General features: G+C 34.9%; 5 protein-coding genes across 5 annotated transcripts; 3 read left to right on the top strand and 2 right to left on the bottom strand.

Annotated features, from left to right (window-relative positions):
- The first annotated feature begins 360 nt into the window (after positions 1-360).
- On the top strand, positions 361-5,014 carry LOC123317269 (vesicle-associated membrane protein/synaptobrevin-binding protein). The gene is made up of 4 exons (XM_044903707.1): positions 361-541; positions 1,318-1,470; positions 1,578-1,867; positions 3,906-5,014. The coding sequence occupies exons 1-4, from the start codon at positions 484-486 to the stop codon at positions 4,122-4,124; spliced, it is 720 nt and encodes a 239-aa protein (XP_044759642.1). The 5' UTR covers positions 361-483; the 3' UTR covers positions 4,125-5,014.
- Positions 5,015-5,214: 200 nt separating this feature from the next.
- Positions 5,215-8,292, bottom strand: LOC123316955 (nucleobindin-2). The gene is made up of 4 exons (XM_044903283.1): positions 7,407-8,292; positions 7,061-7,345; positions 6,733-7,002; positions 5,215-5,927 (listed from the first exon to the last, which is right to left on the bottom strand). Exons 1-4 carry the CDS (start codon positions 7,995-7,997, stop codon positions 5,499-5,501), a joined length of 1,575 nt encoding a protein of 524 aa, XP_044759218.1. The 5' UTR covers positions 7,998-8,292; the 3' UTR covers positions 5,215-5,498.
- Positions 8,293-8,647: 355 nt separating this feature from the next.
- On the top strand, positions 8,648-11,439 carry LOC123322420 (differentially expressed in FDCP 8 homolog). Its single transcript, XM_044910366.1, has 5 exons — positions 8,648-8,928; positions 8,985-9,142; positions 9,199-9,321; positions 9,517-9,713; positions 10,644-11,439. The coding sequence occupies exons 1-5, from the start codon at positions 8,770-8,772 to the stop codon at positions 11,315-11,317; spliced, it is 1,311 nt and encodes a 436-aa protein (XP_044766301.1). The 5' UTR covers positions 8,648-8,769; the 3' UTR covers positions 11,318-11,439.
- Positions 11,440-18,685: 7,246 nt separating this feature from the next.
- Positions 18,686-19,959, bottom strand: LOC123319561 (inositol monophosphatase 1). Its single transcript, XM_044906606.1, has 3 exons — positions 19,766-19,959; positions 19,214-19,716; positions 18,686-19,117 (listed from the first exon to the last, which is right to left on the bottom strand). Exons 1-3 carry the CDS (start codon positions 19,826-19,828, stop codon positions 18,856-18,858), a joined length of 828 nt encoding a protein of 275 aa, XP_044762541.1. The 5' UTR covers positions 19,829-19,959; the 3' UTR covers positions 18,686-18,855.
- A 125-nt stretch (positions 19,960-20,084) lies between these two features.
- Positions 20,085-21,976, top strand: LOC123319566. Its single transcript, XM_044906616.1, has 4 exons — positions 20,085-21,040; positions 21,091-21,253; positions 21,508-21,749; positions 21,836-21,976. Exons 1-4 carry the CDS (start codon positions 20,998-21,000, stop codon positions 21,970-21,972), a joined length of 585 nt encoding a protein of 194 aa, XP_044762551.1. The 5' UTR covers positions 20,085-20,997; the 3' UTR covers positions 21,973-21,976.
- The last annotated feature ends 153 nt before the right edge of the window (positions 21,977-22,129 follow it).

Consider the following 22,129-nt stretch of genomic DNA (forward strand, 5'->3'; position numbering starts at 1 on the left):
ATAACGTTCACCCATGTCCCACCACCCACAGTTTACAGCGCTCTTTTTCTATACGCTGGGGGAATCCCAGAATAGGGTTTTTGTTGAAGGAAAGTTTAAGCATGCCAGAGACATCTGTTCCACATCATTTTACTTATATTCTGTGACTACAGAAACCTTTGAATCATATATTCGAAATTACCTGTGGCCATCTACTAGTTTGCTAGGGAACTAAGTGACCTAAATAGAGAAAACTTTAACAACATAATAAATATCTCAAGGAAACTGCAAAACACTACTTTTTAGATAAAACAGATTTCACTTATACCGACAACTGAATGATTACTCATAAAATTTCAGATGCCATCTTTGATATAGCGCGTGCGTATATGTCAGATTACTTGGACGTTCAGCATTTTACCGGGATCTGTCATCAAAAAATTGTTGGAAAAAATAGATGTTCAGTGGAAAATTCGTCCATTTGTGAAGTGTTAGGTTTGAATAATGTCGAAACCTGAGCAGGTACTCATTATAGAACCCCAAAATGAACTTAAATTCAAAGGTGAGTCTCTCTCCTTGTTGAATTTGACATAATTCAATTTTCTGCTAAGAAAGTCGGATAGGAAATCACGACTCCTTCAACCCATATTTTCAAATGGATTGGAAATGGAGATGAAATTATTTCCGGAAAGTTTGAAATTTCTCAGATATATTTGAATATTCATGGAATATTGGATTTATTATCTGTGATTTTCATTGTTATGTAAATTGTAACATATTTTTCCCATTGGAAAATTTTCAGTGGTGCTTTTATGGATTTTCATCTTTTATTCCCTGAATATTGTTCTATTTTTCTGCTCTAGGTTTTTTAATTCTGTTAGATTATTCGTTGAAGTGTCCTAATGTTCAATAATTTGTCTATAGTATCAATCTTTTGAATTTGAACTTTGATTCACCTAGACACTTTGAGTGAGGTGAGGATAATTAATTTTCCTCATTATTATGTCCTAGGTATTATTCCGTACTTTGGAGTTTCCTACGACATTATTGGTCCTTGATATTGTTCAAATAACAAACGGATATTCCTTGTATATTAGTAATGAAGCATTTCCTTTAGTTGAGAACTAATAGTTCAAGAAAAAGTGATAAGAATATTAATAACTCTTATCAATAATGAAAATCGAAAGTCATACTGCTAAAGTAAGATACTTGAAAATTTCCATATGCATGTAATCACAAAGAAACTACATATCCGATTCATATTTCCAACCAAAAATGACAAGTACATGTTTATGTTTTCATGAACAATTTAACTGATACTTTCATCGATTTTTTAAGGTCCATTTAATGTGCCTGTTACATCTTATATGAAGTTAACAAATCCATCAGAAACAACAGTGTTCTTCAAGATCAAGACTACAGCCCCAAAAAAATATTGCGTTCGACCTAATTCTGGCAAGCTGTTGCCCAAGGAAGTGGCGGAAATTGCAAGTGAGTTTTATTGTTCATCTTGTAGCTGGTAAAAGAAGGTGGTGAATCAAATATTCATGCTTGACGTTGAAAAGAAATTTGAACTGAAATTCGTGAAAAAATTTCAGTAACCCTTCAACCGTTGGAATCTGGCATAGACAAGAACAAACACAAGTTCATGGTGCAGAGTTGCTTTGTACCGGAAGTTTTACCGGAAGATAATATCAATCCCTTCAATGTCGATCGCATGTGGAAAATGCTACCGCCAGAAGAATTCATGGACTCCAAGCTGAAGTGCGTCTTTGAACTTCCCCCAGAGGAAGCCAACAAGGAGAGGAAACAGGAAGAACCAGTTGAAGCAAGTCCCAATGCCGTGCCCCCAGCCGTACCCAATGATCAGACAAATGTTGTGACTGAGGTAAGTGTGCCATTGATTATCGTATACCATTAATGCAGAGCAATCGAATTACAAGATGCCTCTCTGCAGAATGCGATGCTGAAATGTGTATTTCTCTGAATATTTCTGGAATGAGTGACCAATGAATTAATCGAGATATGCAGCGGCAATTATTGATCAAAATCTAATGAACAGTTTCGGTAATTTAATCAATTGTCCTCTATTTCTCTGAACATTTCCATATAAATGGCCATTCATGAAATTATCACAGTGTTATCTTTATTTTGTTTCTGATAACAATATCTCCACTCATTCTGATAGGAATTTCAAAATTCAATCGATATTCGATGCATAATTTAACACAATTTCAATTTTTCATGGGGGGACATTAAAATTTCGATTCTGACGCATGTAAATTGAAAAATATATGACGGATCATTTCGGCGCTGCTTTGAATGAAAAAAATGAAAAAAGGTTAGGTTAGAATCGTTCTCAGACAGGGGTGGGTAGTATCAATTCGGCTCATAGATCAAAGAGTATTGTTTCTGGCCTCTATATATGATATTAATTTCATTATGGTTTTTCAAGACAAATCTTGCCGACAATATGGATCTTTTGACTTAGTATTTGGTATACAGAGTGAGTACGAATATTTCAACAGATTCTTGAGGTCAAAAAAAACACTTTTTTCCTGCGAGTCAAAGACTCAACCTGTATACTGATTTCGTGAGCACCAAGCGGGAAAGGGGAAAATCAACCGATTTAGAGCGTGCGGAAATGCTCAGTTTGTCCAAACCGCTGCGCGTCGCAGGTCCGAAAAAAAACCGAGAGTCGAATAATCGGACCGGGCAAAGGTAACAATCTCGGCCTTGGAACCCGATCGGAAATAAGAAAAAAGGAAAATCGAGATTTTTGACGTTTACCAAACGTAAATGTAAACGAATCCACGTCAGTTTGAAACGAAAGGTCGGCCTGGAGCCAAACCGGAGAATATCTAAAAAAAACACCTAAAAACCTGATATTTGACGTTTACTAAGCGCTAATGTCATAGAGAAAGTTGTCTCTGGCTAGTGTAAAGCCATATTTTCGCGATTAAGACGCGTGAAGCGTCTTTAAGCGGTGCTATTCGAGCGAATAAGTCATGACGTCAGTCTTTAAGACGCTTCAAGCGGAACCTGGCGGTCTGTGGAGAGCGCCTGTGTCATAGAGTCATCTTGTCTCTGGCCTGTGTCGTCCATAGATGTATAATACTAATCATTATTTCATAGGCATTATATCATAGGTATTATAGGTCCATGGTGTCGTATTAAGCGGAAAGAGGTAATATAAAGAAGAAGGGAGAATATGTTGTTTATATCGAATTTGATTTGAATTCCTACTAGGGAAGAGTGATTTTATTGCCAATAATGCAGTTTCTGCATTATTATTTAGAATAAATAAATATTTTTCAAATAATAGCCAAAGAACAGAAATTGAAAAATTCACAATTCGATTCGCTGTCTAAGGACAACGACAGATGACTCAATCATCAGCGATATTCTATTTTTGCGACAACAAAATTGATGACGTCACGCTTAAAGACGCTTTAAGACATCGATTAAGACGCTTAATCGCCAAAATATGGCTTAAATAAATTTACGATCACAGAATAAACTCCCCCCTGACGTTTCTCGCAGGGGTGGGTAGTACCGATCACAGAACACAAATAATACCGATTATACCGATACCGGTACCAATTCGGAATCGGCACATAGAATAGTGTTCTTGACTTTGGCATTTATGAAATTATTTTCGTTGTGGGTTTTAAGGGAAATCGCCCCGTAAAGGTTAATCTCCTTGCCTATTAGTATAATATCATGTTGCAAATCATTTTGAACTACCTTCAGAGTGTCTTTCAGAAACGTCCCAATAACTAGAAAGCCTAGATTCTTCAATAATTCCGTACTTGCTCTGACTAAAGTCCAAAGTTTTCCTTGTAGAGTCCTTTTCCAAAAAAAATTGCATTTCGTTCCGTATTGTAAATGGATACTTTATGGTAGTGTCTGTTTAATATTTACAGTTGAAAGAATTGCGGGAAAGCGAACATTCACTGAGACAAGAAAATATTCGACTGAAAGAGGAAGTTCTACGTCTGAAGATGGAAAATAGAGGCAATTTAAAAACAGAAACGGTGAACAAATATCAGCCGCCGGCGTCGCAGGAAAACATGGCTGTTCTGATCATTGTAGCTGTAGTTTTGGGCATCTTAGGCATGATACTGGGAAAATTCATGCTCTGAAACTCTCAAAGAAAAAGACTTAGCTTCATGCCGGGACTCCACTGTATTATATATTTATTACAGTTATTTCATTATAATTATATACTGTAACATAAATAAAATTCTAGTGCATACGCCACATGTGTATGCTACTTCTTGGTGGCTCTCGTTCCATTCATTATCTGCTGTTTTTATACATTTTTAATTTTCGTTGCACATTTTTAACAAGTATATACTTCCACTTGTCTGTTCCATAATATTGATCGTAGTTTTATCATGTTTTGGCTGTTTTCTTTAATTTTTAAGTATTATTTTTAAAGTTCATATTAAATTTCTTGTATATTTTTCTTTACAACATGACCCCTTGTTTTGAATGTAGCAACTGACGAGTGGGTGTGCAAATAAATGTTCTTATGTAAATATATTTAATTTCTTCATTCGACCCGCTTTTGAATTTCTTGAAAAAATCATCATTATTGAGAACCCGAACGGAGGAATTTTCAGTTTACCAACAATGAAAGCGATTAATTTGATTAAATAAATAATGATTATTATATCATTCTTTCAATTTTTTTCACCTTGACTGAACTTTATGTTCGTGAAGGTTTTATCGAGGTGATTGGATTTTCCTTCTTTCGGATGTTGGATAAATTTTGGTGTGATTATATTTTTTCTGAAAAGTACACAGGAACAGTAGCAAAGAAGCGTTCATAATCTTGTGCACTAGATAATTCAGTAGTTCCTTGATCACGTGTTCTTTGAATTGAATGGATGAAAAAAGAAGAAGAAATATGTGTTGAGGCTTGAAGCATCTGTTCATATGTATTATAATTTTAAACATCTTATAAGTTTTGCATCATCGGCATGGTATATGTAACTTCAACAAATAAACTATAATTCTGTAATTGTTATTTGTGAAATTTTATTTCAATTCCCCGAACATCTTAATTATTTTTATTAAGTTTTTTTCCACAAGTCATCTTAGTCTTTTGAAATATTTGCAACCACGGCGACGTAGCCGAGGCCAGCAAATAAGTACGTACTTACTTTCATAAAGAACCACTCCGTACATAAGGAAAATCAGATGTAGGTACTAAAACAAAGAAGAGTGTAAATTCGTTGAATATTTAATAAAATTAGTATTTATAAACTACAAAGATTTCATCATAAAAAAGGATACATTAAAATGAAATGCAATTTTCCATAAACAGATCAAAAATGTTATCACAACAAGTATTAAAAAAGAATATTATAAATAATGGAAAACATCGATTTCCCCTATTCGTAACAATTTTCAGAACATTCATCTGAAAGGAACTTTGAACATCATAACCCAAACTTTTATAATAAATCTTTTGACATCTTGAAATCTCACGTCAGAAAAAAAAATCAACCTCAGACTTGATTCACAACTGGAGGTTGCTGAGCATTTGCCTGTTGGTGGGGTACTTGATTAGTTTGTACCCCTTGCTGAGGAATGTTGTTACTCTTTATATCTGCTTGTACATTTGGCTTCTGGTAGTTTCCTTGCGGCTGTTGGAAGTTTTGCTGTGGAGGCATATTATTTTGTGCTTGCTGCTGTTGGTAATTTCCTTGAGGTTGTTGATATTGAACATTTCCTTGGTACTGCCCATTTGGAGGCTGTTGATATTGAATGTTGTTAGGATTCACATTATGCTGCTGATAACCAGCCTGATTTTGATGCTGTGGAGGTACTTGGTTAGGTTGTTGATAATTCGCAGAATGTTTGTTGTAATTAGTTTGGGGAACACCATTGGGATGTTGAGGATACACTTCATTGGTATTCAAATCTGGTAACCGATCCTAGAATATGTAAAACCCTCATAATTTATAGAAAATTGTCGATATTTTGTGTGAACTACTTGAAAATTTTTTAATCCACGAAAATGCGAAATTCGTCATTTCGGGGTCTAGAAGACTCATTGATGGGGCAAATGGGGGCTCAGAGGGAAGGTATTGTATTTTCAGGGTAAGTTTTGACATTATTCAGGAGTTTTTCGTGTTTTGTTACATCATATTTATGGTTTCGTCACAGAACGCCTCATTTTAATTTATTTTTGTGTATTTTGACTGCATTTATTTCTATGTACTGTGACTGCGCATAGAGGTGATACCATAGAAATAATAAATTATAATATCTATATCTATGACACAATCACAGAACACATAGTAGTTGAGGAGTTCTGTGACAAAATCATAAATGTAATGCACAGAAAATGAAAAATCTACCGAATGTCAAAATTTTCCTCGAAAATACAAATACGATTTTTTTAAATTATAGGCTGTGATTTGAAAATCTTGAGTTTCGATGAAATAGATTCGTCAAACTTGATGGTCTTCTCATAAACACCTGTACATTTTTCATCAAAACAGCAAACCTTGTTATACTACATATTAACAAAAATGAAAATGGTAAGAAAAATTTTTTTAAAACTTATTCTCGGCAGAAATATTCCAAAAATGTGACCATTTTCACCTTTTTTTTCTAAGAATGCAAATAACTCATAAACTGTTGAAATTGCCATCAAATCAGCTGTGTGCATAAGCTCACCATAAAAAGTAACACATGCTGCATATGAAAAATTAAAAACCACTCAATGCTACTTACGTGGACTTGTTGGGGGGGGCTCTGAGGCACTTGTCCAGGGTGGAATTGGGCCTGAGGTGGTGCATTCTGATGATACTGAACAGGTGGTGGGTGCTGTTGGAACTGCTGTTGATTCATCTGATGTCTTGAGATGTACTCTTGAAGTTCTTCGTCGGTGTAAGGCTTCTGTTCGTCAAGACCGTTCCAACCGTGGTCCTCATTGAATTCTTGCTTTTTAGTTTGAGCTATAAATTCCTGATAATCTATGAAACCGTCCTTGTTTGTGTCAACCTTGAAAATAATGATTATATAAGCACTCAAATCTTTCATAGACCTTTCACTTAAATACCTCTCTGAAAACTTGTTCCCTCATTCTTTCCATTTCTTCTATTCGTTCTCGGATATCATCCTCTGGCGCTCCAGCCTGATACATTTTGTCCAATTCCTTCAGAAACAAAGCTTTCACCTCATTTTCATCCCATAGGCCATTAGAATCCATGTCGTGGAGAAGGAAAAATGTTTTTGGATCAAATTCTTGCTGCATTTGATCCTGCTCCTGCCATACTTCTTCAAGTTGAGCTTTGTGTCCTGGTTCATGTAACTTTTCATGTTTTTTGTGTTTTTCTTCTAGTTCCTAGAATGGAGAACCTTGTATATTCCAGAATATCTAGAGTAACCATTAAATTTCACATTACCTTGAATTCCTTCTCTAACTTTTCCCTTTCTTCCCCCATACTAGAATTCAGTTTCTTTTGTTTCTCTAATTCCTTATTCATCTCATATTCCTTAAATTCTTCCCTTCTCAATCTATCTGCTTCTGCTAAATCTTCTTGAGTCTTGGCTATGAGCTTTTTCAAATCCTCAATTTCAAATGTATGTGGATTAGCATGGTCTACATGTTTGTGTGTAGGATCTTCTGTTTCATCACTGCCTTGCAGTTTTCTCTTTTTTTCATATAATTCTTTCAGCCTCTCCAATTCAACTCGTTTAATTTCATCGAGTTTGGTTCTAACATGATGCGATACAAATTCCAACTGGTCTGCAATCTTACCTGAACGTATTTCTTCTTCTGGTGCTTTTTGTATCTTTTCTTTGAATTCAGCATCAGATTCTAAAGCTTGAACAACTTCAGACAAGTATCTATGATATTCCATATAGTTTTCAATGCCTTCGTCTTTATTTTGAGATTCCGGTACTTCTTTGACACTTTCCTTCACTGGGGGGGCGTAACATGTTTGAAGCAGAGTTGTACATAATACAAAAAGAATCAATCTTGGAACAGTCATGTCCTGACTTTATTATTCTAAATACAAAAATATGGAAGTCGCTATGCAGTTCAAGATTTTTAGGAATCACCAATTACACAATACTTGCAATAACAATACACAATTTCCCAATATGTAGTTGGATCTCCTATGTGGAATATAAACAAGATATCGTGTCTATTTGTTATTTGTAATCACAATTAATAACATCGTGTCATCAACGTCAAAATTGTCAAATTTGAGATATGAGAATGAGACTTGATCTAAAGTTTTCTCCGTGAAAAAAATACAAATTATTGTTTGAATTGCACTTTGGATTGGAAAACTTTCACCTACATATTTACCTATATTTTCGACTTTGCTATCTGTGTTTTTGATAATGAAAATGAGAACAGTAAAAAAGGAGAAGTTTCCTTCTTTTTTTCCATTTAGAAGATTCCTGTTTGTGAATTCGTTCGATAAAAAAGGAACCAGCAATTTGCAGACCAGACAGCACAGATTACTGTAATCCGTACCTGACACTGACAGTTTTTTGATTTTGACACAAATGACATAATTTTTTTTATGATATAAAATTTTGAATATCAACAAATATCTATCAACCAGAGTCTCTTGCTAAGAAACTACGGACTGTTAAGTACTAGCAAAGATTTCTTTTTGATACTTTTGAAACCTTGAAAATTGCTTTTCTGTAAGGAATGAGTCGTTGATGAATATTGAATGACGAAATGGGAATGCGAGCTTATTGATAAGCTTATCAATATTCAGTTCAAAATAATTGCTTTGATTTGAAATGACAATGATAGATATTGAAGAAGAGCAAATTGGGGGTGTTAATACTTCAGAATGTCCACTATCAGCATCCTCTACGACTGTAGAGAGTGAGGAAAGCATGAATGGTGATATTCCTAGTGCTTTAGAAGCGGAAGAACTGCAATTAGCGCTGAATAAGGTAACAAGTCAGTTAATGCCAACTTAACTTAACCTGTCACTTTATTAATTTCTAAGGAAGCTACAGAAGAAGAATTACTTAAGGCAATCACTAGATGTAAGAATTTAGTTCTGGAAACTAAAAATTGTTCGGTAGAAAGAAAATGGCTGGTGAGGCATTTGATCGAATTAAGATTACGCTTGGAAGAATGTAGAGAAGCTGCTGCTGATCCAGAGTAAGAAGAAGCGATTTTTATTTTATTCAAAAAAACAATGAATTTTTCCAATTAAGGCACCCAAGAAATAAGTCGAGCGGAGTTTCCAAAAGAACCATAAAAGGTCATCATTTGATTCTGCAACCACTGTTAAGGAGCACCACCTCTAGATACTGCGACCATTGCACATCTACTATATGGTGATTTATACTCTCATTAATTATTCAACCATTAGCTTTTGCAGCAATTCAATGTGTGTTTCTATTTTGTACTACGCCAAATCATTGAAAAAAAAATCATCAAAACACAACTGCACTACAAACATTTATATAAAAATACAAAACATAATTGATATTTGTCAATCCACCTCAAATTAATTGTATAATTTTTTAAAGGTGTTTAGTCCAAGCTTGGTACGAGTGTCAAGATTGTACCTACTCATGTCATTACAAATGTATGTCCTTCATATTGAGGGAATGTGCACATGTAGTGACAAGTGAAAGGGGGGCTTTCGAAATGGAGATATGTCCGGAAGTTGGGTTATCTGCTCAACGATATAAATGTGCAGAATGTAAAGTTAACTTGGAGTTGAGTAAGTAAAACTGGTTTATTCGTACAATTCTGACTAATAAAGTAACATGAATGTTTATTAAAATTTAATACGGTGTTATCTATTAGCAATACCAAAAGGAATAAGTTATATTTTGAGGATTTTCACAGGTAACTAGAATTTTAAGCATGAACAGCATGATGAATATTCTAGTAGTTTATGATATTTTCATAGTACACTGGTGGTATGTGCTTATGTTTGTTTACAAGAAGATATAGCATCTTTTGCTACATCTTCTTGGTTTTCACACAGAATCTTCTAAATTGCATGGTCTACTTGACCTGGACTTTACGGAAAGAGATCGATTTTGTTCGTAATTTTTTATACATGGAGTTTTTTATATTAAATCGATTGGTACCAGTCTCAACCCCGGCAAGCTTATGGTTTAGGAGATATTAATTTTTAAAAATTGAATTTTTCGAATATATTTTGACCATGGACATATTTCTCTATGTCTATGATTTTGACATGTTCGATGGATTTTTCTAGGTTATATCAGTTAAAACCACAGAATATCAATAATATTTTGTTTTGTGTTGTTTCTAACTCGACTGTAATGCCATCTACCGTGCTCGATTGTGAATCTGAACTATCAGGGGCCTCAAAACATGTGTAATATCCTTTTGTCTAAGGTAATATCTTTGCTCAAAACCCACCCTACATGCTCGGTCCTCGAGGAGTACAGTGCCAAACCAAAGAGGAATCTTTAGCCAAACATACATACACTAGCACTAGACTAATATAAATATAGATTATATATGTATTGTATAAAGATAACGCAACTTTGCATGCAAAATTAAGATAGTCCTTGTTTCTGAATGTTTTTCAAGTTTCATAGTAATTTCAAAGCATGATAATAGTATTTCTATTAGCTTTAGTGCTTTTATACATTCTATTTCCGATTATTTTCAGAAAAAGGCTATAACGAACCCAAACGTTGCGATTACAACGGCTTATATTACTGCTCAGGTTGTCATTGGAACAGCCTGGCCATAATTCCTGCCCGTGTGGTGCACAATTGGGATTTCACACCTAGGGCAGTCTGTCAGGCCAGTTTGCAGCAATTGAAAGTTGCTTCGAACAGGCCCATCATAAATTTGGAAGGGTTGAACCCGAAATTATTCAATTTCGTACACGAGCTCAATCTGTTCAGAAGGCTCAGGAACGATCTGTACGGAATGAGAAAATACCTTTTGGTGTGTCGGATAGCAAACGAAGATCATATCTTGTGGAAAGGAGTGGATATTCCACACTTGTTGGAAACGACGAATCTCTATAGTTTACAGGATCTGATGGATGTGCATTCCGGAGAGATATTCATAAAGATGCAAACCTGGATTGACGCTTTCACCAAGCACATCAAAGTCGATTGTGAAATATGCAAGGGTAGAGGGCATATTTGTGAGATTTGTTCTAATGATCAGGCATTGTATCCATTTGAATCGAATTCCTTCACGTGCGATGAATGCAAGGCTGTTTTTCATAAAACTTGCTTCAATAGAAAGAATCAATGTCCTAAGTGTATTCGATTGAAAGTACGAGATGATCTCATGAAGGAGGAAGAGTATTGTGATGATGAACTGTGATATAATAAAAAATTCAGACATATTTTAATCTTCTAGTGCTTGTCTCTATCGATTCGGTCGAATTTTAGACATTCACTGATGTTTTATTGGGAAAGTTACAATAAATTACGATTAAACACTAACAAGGTCTCATTCCCTGATCACTTGTACATGGTAATCATTGAAATTCTAGAAATACAATCAGATAAATTCGGAAGAATATTGATATCATAATCACAACATAATTAAGCTCAATTCGGGTCGAGAAACCTTTGGATTAAAATTTTTTATCGAATGATAAGATCGAAGTCGATATTTTAGCCAGGATTCAACAACAAACAGAGGTCCAGAGGAATCTTGGAAACAAAACAAGATTTAAAATTTTGTGTTCTGTGATTAAAAGCATAGACATAGCATATGAACCATAGACATATATGAACATAGACATTATCTGTGACGACTACAGACCATAGACATTAGGGGTGGCACGGTGGCAGAGACGCTAGGGGTTGGTTCGGTGGGTAGTCTGTGGCTGCGGCCATAGAAAAAGGGGAAGTGTAAGTAACTCGAAAACGGTTCGATCGATTCTGATCAAAATCAATAGGTGTTGAAGTAAGAACTGCTGGCCAAAGTTGATTTGGGACCAGTCCACTTCTATAAAGCAACCTGCTGACAACTAATATTATGTTCGGCCTAATGCGCATGCGCAACTAAGTTAGGTACACGTGCTATTAATGGTGCAGAAGCCAGTTCTGTCGGGAATGCGAATAGATAAAGGCTACTCTCACTATTAATAGTTTCAAGCGACCATCAGCCATTTTGTATTATTCACCAGTGTGTTAAATATATCTTTAAATAAACTTTGTTAAAAACCGTTTCATCAGTTTTAAGAGTATCCACCCTCACATGGTAGCAGCGCTTGTGTGTATGTGCGTGCGTATTAATTAACAAACAGAAGACCACGTGTTAAACAGAAGACTAGAAGACCACGTGTTAAACAGAAGACTAGACGACCACGTGTTCAACAACAAGCATGTTCAATCAAGAAGAGATGATCGAGATGGACCAATCCGATGCAAGCGAAAGGTCAACGATGGGAGTACCAGAAAATATTTTTGCAATGCTCACGAACACCAATTTCGTGAAGATGTTGGCAGAGCAAATAAACAACTTGAATCCTCCGGCAACCTCATCAGGAAGCACAATAACGGAACCATCTGTGGAAAAGGTCAATATACCCACCTTCATAATACCTCAATTTGAGAACAGCGACAAGCTGAGGGGTCATTCCAATTTCCGCTCATGGAAACAAAGAGTCGAGCGTGACATTAGGGCCCTAGGAAGATCCCAATTTCTACTGCACAACATGGGTGGACCAGAGTGTAGCATGAGCGTAGATGAAAAAAACATGTACAACGCTCAAGTGCTACAATACTTGGAAGCATCTCTGCAGCACGCTCCCAGAGCTGTAATAGAAAGCGAAGAATCGGCAGCTGAAGCCTTTAAGAAACTTATACAAATGTTTGGCAAAAATGATGTTCAAAAAATGGTGGAAGTTTTGGACAATTTTGGAAAAATTACATTTTACCCGAAGATGAACCCGGTGAACTTCGTATCACAATTCGAAAAAGGAGTTCAAGAATTCAAGGAACTGGGCTTTCCGTTGGACCCGAAGATCATAGTGGGATATTTTCTACATAAAATCAAGGATGCTAATGGTTTCTTGGCGTTTTTCACCACAATGGCTACACTACCAGAGGAAACGAGGACGTACGAGTTCGTAAAGAATGCCTTTCTGGAGGTGGCGAATAGCCAATATTTTAAGGAAGCAGAAAACAGTATGTATAAGAATGAATCAAATGATAGTTTGGATATTTGTTCCGAGTGTTTTGGTATTACGGGTGAGAATCTCAATACTGAGATCAATGAAGTGTATACTGTATGCTCTTTTTGTATTGACGATCCCATTGGGGAATGTACTTTTGCTAATCCTAATTCAGTTTCAGTGCTCTGCATCAAATGTGGTAAGAGAGATGATAATAATTGTTGTGATTTTTGTTTAGAGAATAGGTCTGATCGAACAAACAGGGATGGTTCAAAGAAAGAGAAATATCAAGCTAAGAGGTCTCCTTATTTTAAAGAGAAAAGGGCAGAAAAGAGTCCTTACACACTGGATCAGTTGGAGAAAATCAAGAAAATGACACCAGCTGAAAAGCGTGAGGCAAGTTGCAGAAAATGTGGTTTGATGTTCCACAAGTCAAACACATGTGTGAACACAGAGAGATTCTGCTTTTACTGCCATAAGAAGGGACACGAAAAGAAGGACTGTAGGAAACTGAAAGATCAAAAATCTAGTAAGTCATTGTTCGATTTGAATAATTTCAGTATGTTTGCAACATTTCTAGTTGATTCTGGTGCATCTCACCATGTAGTGAATGTACAGAATATTTTGTTGAACTATCAGGCTTATAAAGAGCCGATATCTGTTGTTTTGGCATCGGAAACTGAAAGCACTATGTCAATGGGTCAGGGAACTCTTCCATTATTAGTACAGTTTGGAAAAAGTTCGCACATTGTACATCTAGCTAATGTTCAGTATGTCCCCGAAGTAAGGGATAATATTCTCAGTGTCCGTGCATTTAATATTCAGTTTGGGACAAGTCTTGTGCTAAATGCTAATAATGGATTTATTTTATCTAGAAAATTAAGAAGAAAGATCTCCCTGCTCTTTGTATCGGATGGCGTTTATCGAATCTCAGCAAGAGTCAATCCTGGTGATACAAGTAGTATCAACAAAATTAATGTAAATAAAGTAGAAAGTATAAATAAACAGTTAAGTTCGAAATATAATTCTAGTTTTAAAATGAAACTCTCAGTTATCAAACCCAATAAGAAAGTCAATAATAGTAGAAGAGAAACACGAAAATTACGTAAAAGATTTACTCGTAATCAGTTAAAAATGTTGGCTCAGGAAGGTAGTATGTGGCATCGTAGAATGGGTCATATATCATCTTCTTACTTAGGAAAATTACCTAATGTTGTTCAAGGAGTTAAAGAACTCACGTATAATCTCAGTACTGGTAATTGTACAATTTGTTCTAAAGCAAAAATGACCAGAAAAACATGTGCAAAAGAAAGAGATCGAGCCACTAGAGCTTGTGAAATTCTTCATTCAGATCTATTAACTGTCAATCCGCCAACACATTACACTAAGAAAAAGTATATTTTAATTGTTCTAGATGATTATTCGAGATATGCACAAATTTTCCTAATGAAACAAAAGTCTGAAACTTTCAAGTTTTTGAAGTCTGCTTTGAACTATCTTCAGTCATTATTTCCTAGTCCTGGTCAATTCAGAAAATTACGTTGTGATAATGGAACAGAGTTTATCAGCGAATCTTGTCAACAAGTTCTCGATCAGTTTGGTATTCAAATTCAGTTAGCAGAACCGTATCAACATGAGCATAATGGTACTGCTGAAAGGTTCAATAGAACACTCCAAGAAAGGGCTAGAGCCTTGTTATTTGAATCAGGCTTTCCAAATACTTTCTGGGGTTTTGCATTTTCGACTGCTTGCTATCTATACAATCGTACGCCTCATTCATCATTAGACTTTTTGACTCCATATGAAAAACTCTATGGAAAACAAGCCGATCTGCAAAATATAAGAATTTTCGGTTCACAGACAGAAGTTAGAAATGAAAATGTTCCAAAAGGTAAAAAGTTGAATGCAAGATCCAGCACAATGTATTTAATAGGATATACCGATACTGGCTATTTGTTGTATGATCCTAAAACCTGTAAGACTATTACATCTTGTAATGTTCTAATAAATGAAGACTTGACCTACAAGTCATATGAATCAAAGTTATCAGTGCCAAGTGATGAATTAACAGTTTCGTCTGAATCTGTTGAGTCCAGTGAGAATGTTTCTGTTACGCCCTCTGTAGGCAATTCTGTTGCGTCCATTACGGACATATCTGTTGTGCCACCTACTGGCAATTCTGTTGTATCAGTTGCAAACAATCCTGTTGAAATGAAATCAGTTGAACGGAACTCTGATTCTGTAAGAACTACAAGTCCAGTACAGAGTAGCTCAAACAATTCTGTTGATAAAACAAGTGCTACAAATATGTTAGAAAATGTTTCAGTTAGCTCTCAGATAAATAATGAGATAGAATATGAAGAAATATCCCAGCTAGATGATTTTGATGGCAATGAAACCAGTGGACTTGATATGCCGCAAATTTCAGTTAATGCCACAATTTTGAATCCATTTGGTTTTGTATATGATACAAAAATCTATCAGACAAGTAAAACACCTCAAACATATCTGGAAGCAATGACATGTTCAGAAAGTAGTAAATGGATTACTGCCATTCAGTCCGAACTTGAAGCTATAAACCAACATGAAGTTTGGGAAATTGTGGAAAGAAAACAAGGTATGAAAAGTATTCCGTTGAAATGGGTATTTACAGTTAAGGACAATGGTGTGTGTAAGGCTCGTTTAGTTGTTGTAGGATGCAAAGATACTGAAAAGTATACTCCTGAGGAAACTGCATCTCCTACACCAGCTCTATCAGTTGTTAAATTATTATTTGCTTTGTCAGTTTCTAGGAATTGGCATGTTGAACAGTTGGATGTCAAAACAGCATTTCTTCATGGTGAAATTGATCGACCAAAATATGTAAGTGTTCCTGAAGGAATCAATCTTGATAAATCAAAGGTAATATTGAAGTTACGAAAAGCTCTTTATGGATTATCTATAGCACCGAAATGTTGGTTTATGACACTTGATAATTTTCTGAAGGATTCTGGTTTTGAATCAAATTTACGAGAACCATGTTTATATAAGAAAAAGGAAGATAGTAATATCATTTTGATTTTAGTATATGTTGATGATCTATTAATTACAGGTAGTTGTAGAAACCTTATTCAGGAAAATGTGAATATGTTGAAGTCACGTTTTAAGGTAAAACAATTTGGCTTTCCTACAAAATTTCTTGGTTTGGAAATCACTAGATCAGAAAATCAGTTGTTTCTTCATCAAACACAGTTTGTTAATGAAATGTTGAAGGAATTTCGAATGGAAAACTCAAATTCAGTTGACACTCCTTTAGTTCCTCAAGGAAATCATAAAGTTCCGGAAGTAACGAATGAAGCAGATTTTCCGTATAAGAAAGCTATAGGTTCCCTGCTGTATTTAAGTATGTTCACAAGACCTGATATATCCTTTGCCGTAGGTTATTTGGCTAGATTCCAAGCTAATCCACAGCAGTATCATTGGACATTAGTTAAAAGAGTTTTCAGGTATTTGAAAGGTACAAGTCAGTTAGGTCTAAAATTCACAGTAGGATCTCCAATTTTGTCATGTTATTGTGATGCAGATTTTTCAGGTGATAAGTGTGGTCAAAAGTCGACCACAGGCTTTGTGATTTTTGCATTTGGTAATCCTGTTGTATGGTGCTCAAAACTTCAATCAACAATAGCACAAAGTTCAGCAGAAGCGGAATTTATTGCACTTACTCATGCTACTAATGAAATTCTGTTTTTAGCACAATTATTGGAAGAGACTGTGGGTCTCAGAGTATTTCCAGTTAATATATATGAAGACAATGAAGCAGCAAGACGTAACTGTCTGGCTAGCACAAGTAAAAGCCGCTTGAAGTATGTGGAACGTAAATATTTATTGATTCGTCAACACGTAAGAGATAAGAAAATTAATATTGTGAAGATCAATACCAATGATCAGATTGCTGACATTCTAACAAAACCATTGAATGCAGCAAAGCTCACTAAGTTTCGTGATCACCTTGTATTCTATGAGGTTTGATTTGCATGAAAATATCCAATCCAAGCATAAGATGATAACCAAGTAATAAGTCATAATGATTCAATATTATAGGAAGAAAATGAGAAAAGTCAACGACAAACTCAAAACATGCTCTGTTTGATCAAACATTTCATAAGTAATATTAATTTTTTCTTTTCAGTCATTATGTATACCTTATCTGAGTAGTGTTATAAATGATCTTCGATCTAAAACATACTCTGATAATGAATTCTGTTGTTTATCTTAGTATCTTGAAAGGATCTTCGATCCCTTAGGTACTTTGGTAATATGTCTGTTGAGTGTTTTATCTGTATATTGTGGAAAGGTTCTTCGTTCCTGGAAACATAATCTGATAATACTCAAAATTTGTTGTATATTTGTTCGAGTTATATTGGAAGGGTCTTCGGTCCCTGGAGATATACTTTGATGAATATACATGTTGAAGTGTTCATTTGAGACATGTAAGAAGGGTCTCCGGTCCCTGGATACATACTCTTACGAATACTAGTGTCTTGATTTGGAAGGGTCTCCGGTCCCTGGAAATGATAGATGCGAAATCCAAAAATTCTGACCACATATGTGTGTAATGAATTAATCATGTTAGTCCGATATGATGGAACATACTATGTATGTGATCAGTCATGTCATTTATATGTTGATCTACTATGTGATATGTATGCATTATGGCATATGTATCTGTTGATCAGTTTCAGTTGATATGATGGCATAATATCACTTGTGGGAAGGGTCTCCGGTCCCTGGACACAATGTATTGATACCATACCAAATATTAAGGACAGTTGGTTCGCTATAAGGAACCCTATTCCATTGTCTCACAGCAACAGCTCTGTATGGTTCCACTGACAATCCTGTTGTAGGTTTAAGGCTTGATTTATATAAATTCTAATAAAATACTATCCACTATTGTATACTTTATATATATTCTATATTTCTTAGTTTATCGAAGTCAGTTAAATGGAACTTTCAGTTTTCTGTTGATTAGTTGTCAGGTCCTCAGTTTGGGAGGGGGTGTTGAAGTAAGAACTGCTGGCCAAAGTTGATTTGGGACCAGTCCACTTCTATAAAGCAACCTGCTGACAACTAATATTATGTTCGGCCTAATGCGCATGCGCAACTAAGTTAGGTACACGTGCTATTAATGGTGCAGAAGCCAGTTCTGTCGGGAATGCGAATAGATAAAGGCTACTCTCACTATTAATAGTTTCAAGCGACCATCAGCCATTTTGTATTATTCACCAGTGTGTTAAATATATCTTTAAATAAACTTTGTTAAAAACCGTTTCATCAGTTTTAAGAGTATCCACCCTCACAATAGGCTTTTTCACGTTCAAGTTGAGCAGTAACGTGCAAAATTTCCCATCGATTGATCCAAAATTGCGAACTGTAGCGTGCGCATAGCAATTTTTTTTTGAAAATTTGAATAATCCAAAAACCGTTCATCAGATTCACACCAAAATCAATAGGCTTCTTAGCATCCTCGATTCGCATAATCCTGCGCACAGGAGTTATTTCAATTAATCAAATCAAACAACAAATACCCAAAAAACTCTTTTGCTTTTACATAACACATATATACTTTGTTACTATAAGTACAAGATACAGGTACTCCACTGTAGAAATAAATATGTTATAATGACGACTATACAATAAGATCTGAATATTTTATTACATAGTTTCTCTTTCTGACCCCCCATCATTCAAGCGATTAGTCCACTGGAGTTGGATAGAACTGACTCAATTTAGCAGATAATTGTTGTCCCAATTCTTTTGAACTGGCAACTAAAACTCTTCTTGATAATCTGTCTATTGGGCCACCAGAAGGATCCATGATAACACCACCAGCTTCAGTGACAAGAAGTTCTCCTGCAGCAATATCCCAAACGTGAATTCCAAATTCAAAATATGCATCGGCAGCACCAAGAGCTACCATAGCCATATTTAAAGCAGCTGATCCAGTTGAACGTAACCTGAAAATTAAAGAAAATCCTAAAATAAAATAATTTAAACTACATAAATTTCAATGAAGATGTAACCTTTCTTGGACTTCATGGATTTTCACTCACCCATGTGCTATATCAACCAATGTATCAATATTTTTCAATGTAACCTTCTTTCTCTCAGCATTTCTGAATGTTCCAACTTCATACATAATCAAAGCTTCACTAAGATTCTGCTTTCCAGAAACTTTCATTTCCTTATTGTTGTAAAAAGCTCCAACCCCCTTCTGTGCAGTAAATAACTGTTCAAGCATGGGATTATAAACTATAGCAATGCTAGGCTCTTTGTTGATGAACAACGCTAAAGAAATGCAAGAATGTGGAAACGAGTGAACAAAATTCAATGTCCCGTCAATGGGATCTATAATCCACGTTGGCACTTCTGTTAATTCCACCTTTTTCCCATCAGCAGTTGTCTCTTCACCTATGAATCGATGATCTGGAAATTCCTTCGAGAGACTATTGATAATTAACTCTTCTACAGCTTTATCAGTTTCTGTAACTAAATCTATGTCGCATTCTTTCGTAGTGATAGTTTTATTTCTGTTGTTGAATTGAGATCTTATCAACTGAAAAAAAATTTGTTAAATTGGGATGATTTTTTTTTACAAAAATCACCTCTCCAGCTTGTTTGGCAACGGATAGAGCGCTTTCCAAAAATTTATCTGTATTAAGAGACATAGCTAAAACACTAAATGGACTCTGAAGATTCAGATTGTGTAGGGTAATTCAGATTATATTCAGATCAAAGAGTTCATTTGATTTCAAAAAATTATCGATAATTTAATTATCACAGAAAGATAATTGGATTGGAAAACACAGATTTTTTATCTTGTTTGTTTTATTAGGAAGGAACAGAAGAATCGGAAGATACCTTCATGGACCATATGAAAAAAAAATTAGATAGTTTCAATCGTGTACCATAGATGACGCCACAAAATCTGCAAAAAGCATTTTCAAGGACATGAACACAGTAAGGAGAAAAATTCTTTTTTGAATTTTCTTTACCGCATATTGTCTACAATCGATACTATTTTTTAAGAATATTACAGTGATTTTGGCTGGGATACAAAAATAAAACATATTATCTTTTGTATCTGATAAGAAGTTTTGTTTGATTCAAGTACCGCCGGCACCATTTCATACGCACCTTTTTTACCTTCTAAATATCAATTTACGCTTCGCATTTCACTTCGATATTCAATCATTCATTACCTAATAAATGAAACCATATTTGATAGATACAAAGAAACAAATATCTTTCGTAATATGCAAATGGTGTTTTTCTCGCTCATTTCCAGTATATAATAATAATTGTAGAAACTGTAACCAAAATTCTTTTCGTCGTTTCGTAATGATGAAAAAAAAAACGTGTATGAGAGGAACTGGAGTAGGTATCATATTTGCATAATAATTGTATTAAGTAGAGCCCTAACAAATATATTGTTAAAATGCCATCAAAAATGATTAAATTTAGGATCGCTGCAGATGTTCTCATAACAAATAAGGCTTTAAGACTTTCTGTCATAATTAAGCAGTTCAACGAGTCTTTGGAAGAGATATACCCGTATTAATTGAACATAATTTAAATCTAATTGACCGCTTTTGCTATCTTATTCGTTTCGTGGATATGATCTTCTAATCTTTCATGCATCTTTCAACACTCAAAGCAATATAAAATCTTAGTCGAAATTGTGGGTAAAAATTATTTTATTTCAAAAGATATAGCGAAATAATTTCAGTTCATCGTTCATCACATCCCATGTGACTTCGTTTTAACCCGCATTTTATGCCTACTGTTAATTAGTCGATATTCTTACTTAGCGTGAATAAGAAGTGGACAGTTTACAATGGATTTGAATACTTTGTTTGTGTATTCCACATTATTTTTCGGTGAGTAAAAATACATCAAAAGGTACAAATTCGCTAACAATGTTTTCCAGTTTGGTTTTGTGGATATCAAACTGCTGATAGTCTGCAAATAACTCACCTTTTCGTGCCACGACAGGCTAGTCATGAGGCAAGCCTAGATTGCAGATATTCTCTGGAATTTAATGAAACTTTATATGATGTTAAATGGTATAAGGATGGATCTGAATTCTTCAGGTAGGAATATATAGTTTAGGATTTTTTCGTGAAAACACATTTTGAAATGAGAAGGACAACACATTTCAAATGATATATGTATAATTCCCACTTCTTGAAACCTTTCGTAACAGCAATATATGCCAATTGATTTCCATGAATGAGTAATGGAAATTTTTGTTTAACGAAAAACAAATTTCGATCAATAGTCTTCTTTGTACCTGCAATATATATATATATATATATGGAAATCTAAAAATGTGGCCTTTTTCTAGATGCAAGCCAAATGGACATACTTTACAGTTTGATATCGAAAATATCAAACTGTCGATTTCTTCTAAATTAGTGCAACCAGGAAGATGTTGTGTAACCTTGATCGAATTAAATGAAAATACAAGTGGAGAGTATGCTTGTGAGGTCAGTCTGGAATTTCCATTCAATGCGAAAACTAAGGAATCTCGCTTAGATTTCATGAACTCATCTCTTACCCATGATAAAAGCTCATTGTTCGAAGGGGGTAAGGAATATTTCAATACCTACGCTTGATAAGCTCTCCATTTATTCACTTTGTTCATTCTGTTCATTCATCTTTTTGAATTGCAGGTGCAGAATTTGTGAAAGACGATGCAAATAGGAGTGCATATCTACATAACGAAGCAAGTATATTTTTATCCGAACCAAGCTTCCCAGTATGGTCATTTGTTTTTATAATGGGCGTAAATGTATTATTAAAAAATTGAAAGATTGTAAGATTCTTATTGAAGACATACATATATGTACCAGAGATATCTTCTATATCTCTGATATGTACTTGGGAACTTTCGTCGCAGGTAGATCTCCTCTAGGTAGATTTCAAGTGAATTTTCAGGAAACTTTGATACATTAAGATATATCTAC

The sequence above is a fragment of the Coccinella septempunctata genome, chromosome 1, assembly GCF_907165205.1.
Source record: "Coccinella septempunctata chromosome 1, icCocSept1.1, whole genome shotgun sequence".
NCBI classification, from domain to species: Eukaryota; Metazoa; Arthropoda; class Insecta; order Coleoptera; family Coccinellidae; genus Coccinella; species Coccinella septempunctata.

Coding starts and splice junctions, on each gene's coding strand:
- LOC123319561 (XM_044906606.1), bottom strand. CDS start 19,828: ATGTCTCTTAATACAGATAAATTTTTGGAAAGCGCTCTATCCGTTGCC. Junction 19,717..19,765: donor TTGCCAAACAAGCTGGAGAG/GTGATTTTTGTA, acceptor ATTTTTTTTCAG/TTGATAAGATCTCAATTCAA. Junction 19,118..19,213: donor TTGGTTGATATAGCACATGG/GTGAGTGAAAAT, acceptor TTTAATTTTCAG/GTTACGTTCAACTGGATCAG.
- LOC123322420 (XM_044910366.1), top strand. CDS start 8,770: ATGACAATGATAGATATTGAAGAAGAGCAAATTGGGGGTGTTAATACT. Junction 9,143..9,198: donor GAAGCTGCTGCTGATCCAGA/GTAAGAAGAAGC, acceptor TTTCCAATTAAG/GCACCCAAGAAATAAGTCGA. Junction 9,322..9,516: donor CATTGCACATCTACTATATG/GTGATTTATACT, acceptor AATTTTTTAAAG/GTGTTTAGTCCAAGCTTGGT.
- LOC123316955 (XM_044903283.1), bottom strand. CDS start 7,997: ATGACTGTTCCAAGATTGATTCTTTTTGTATTATGTACAACTCTGCTT. Junction 7,003..7,060: donor GGGAACAAGTTTTCAGAGAG/GTATTTAAGTGA, acceptor ATTATTTTCAAG/GTTGACACAAACAAGGACGG. Junction 5,928..6,732: donor GCCCCCCCCAACAAGTCCAC/GTAAGTAGCATT, acceptor TACATATTCTAG/GATCGGTTACCAGATTTGAA.
- LOC123319566 (XM_044906616.1), top strand. CDS start 20,998: ATGGATTTGAATACTTTGTTTGTGTATTCCACATTATTTTTCG. Junction 21,041..21,090: donor GTATTCCACATTATTTTTCG/GTGAGTAAAAAT, acceptor AATGTTTTCCAG/TTTGGTTTTGTGGATATCAA. Junction 21,254..21,507: donor GATGGATCTGAATTCTTCAG/GTAGGAATATAT, acceptor GCCTTTTTCTAG/ATGCAAGCCAAATGGACATA.
- LOC123317269 (XM_044903707.1), top strand. CDS start 484: ATGTCGAAACCTGAGCAGGTACTCATTATAGAACCCCAAAATGAACTT. Junction 542..1,317: donor AAATGAACTTAAATTCAAAG/GTGAGTCTCTCT, acceptor CGATTTTTTAAG/GTCCATTTAATGTGCCTGTT. Junction 1,471..1,577: donor GGAAGTGGCGGAAATTGCAA/GTGAGTTTTATT, acceptor AAAAAATTTCAG/TAACCCTTCAACCGTTGGAA.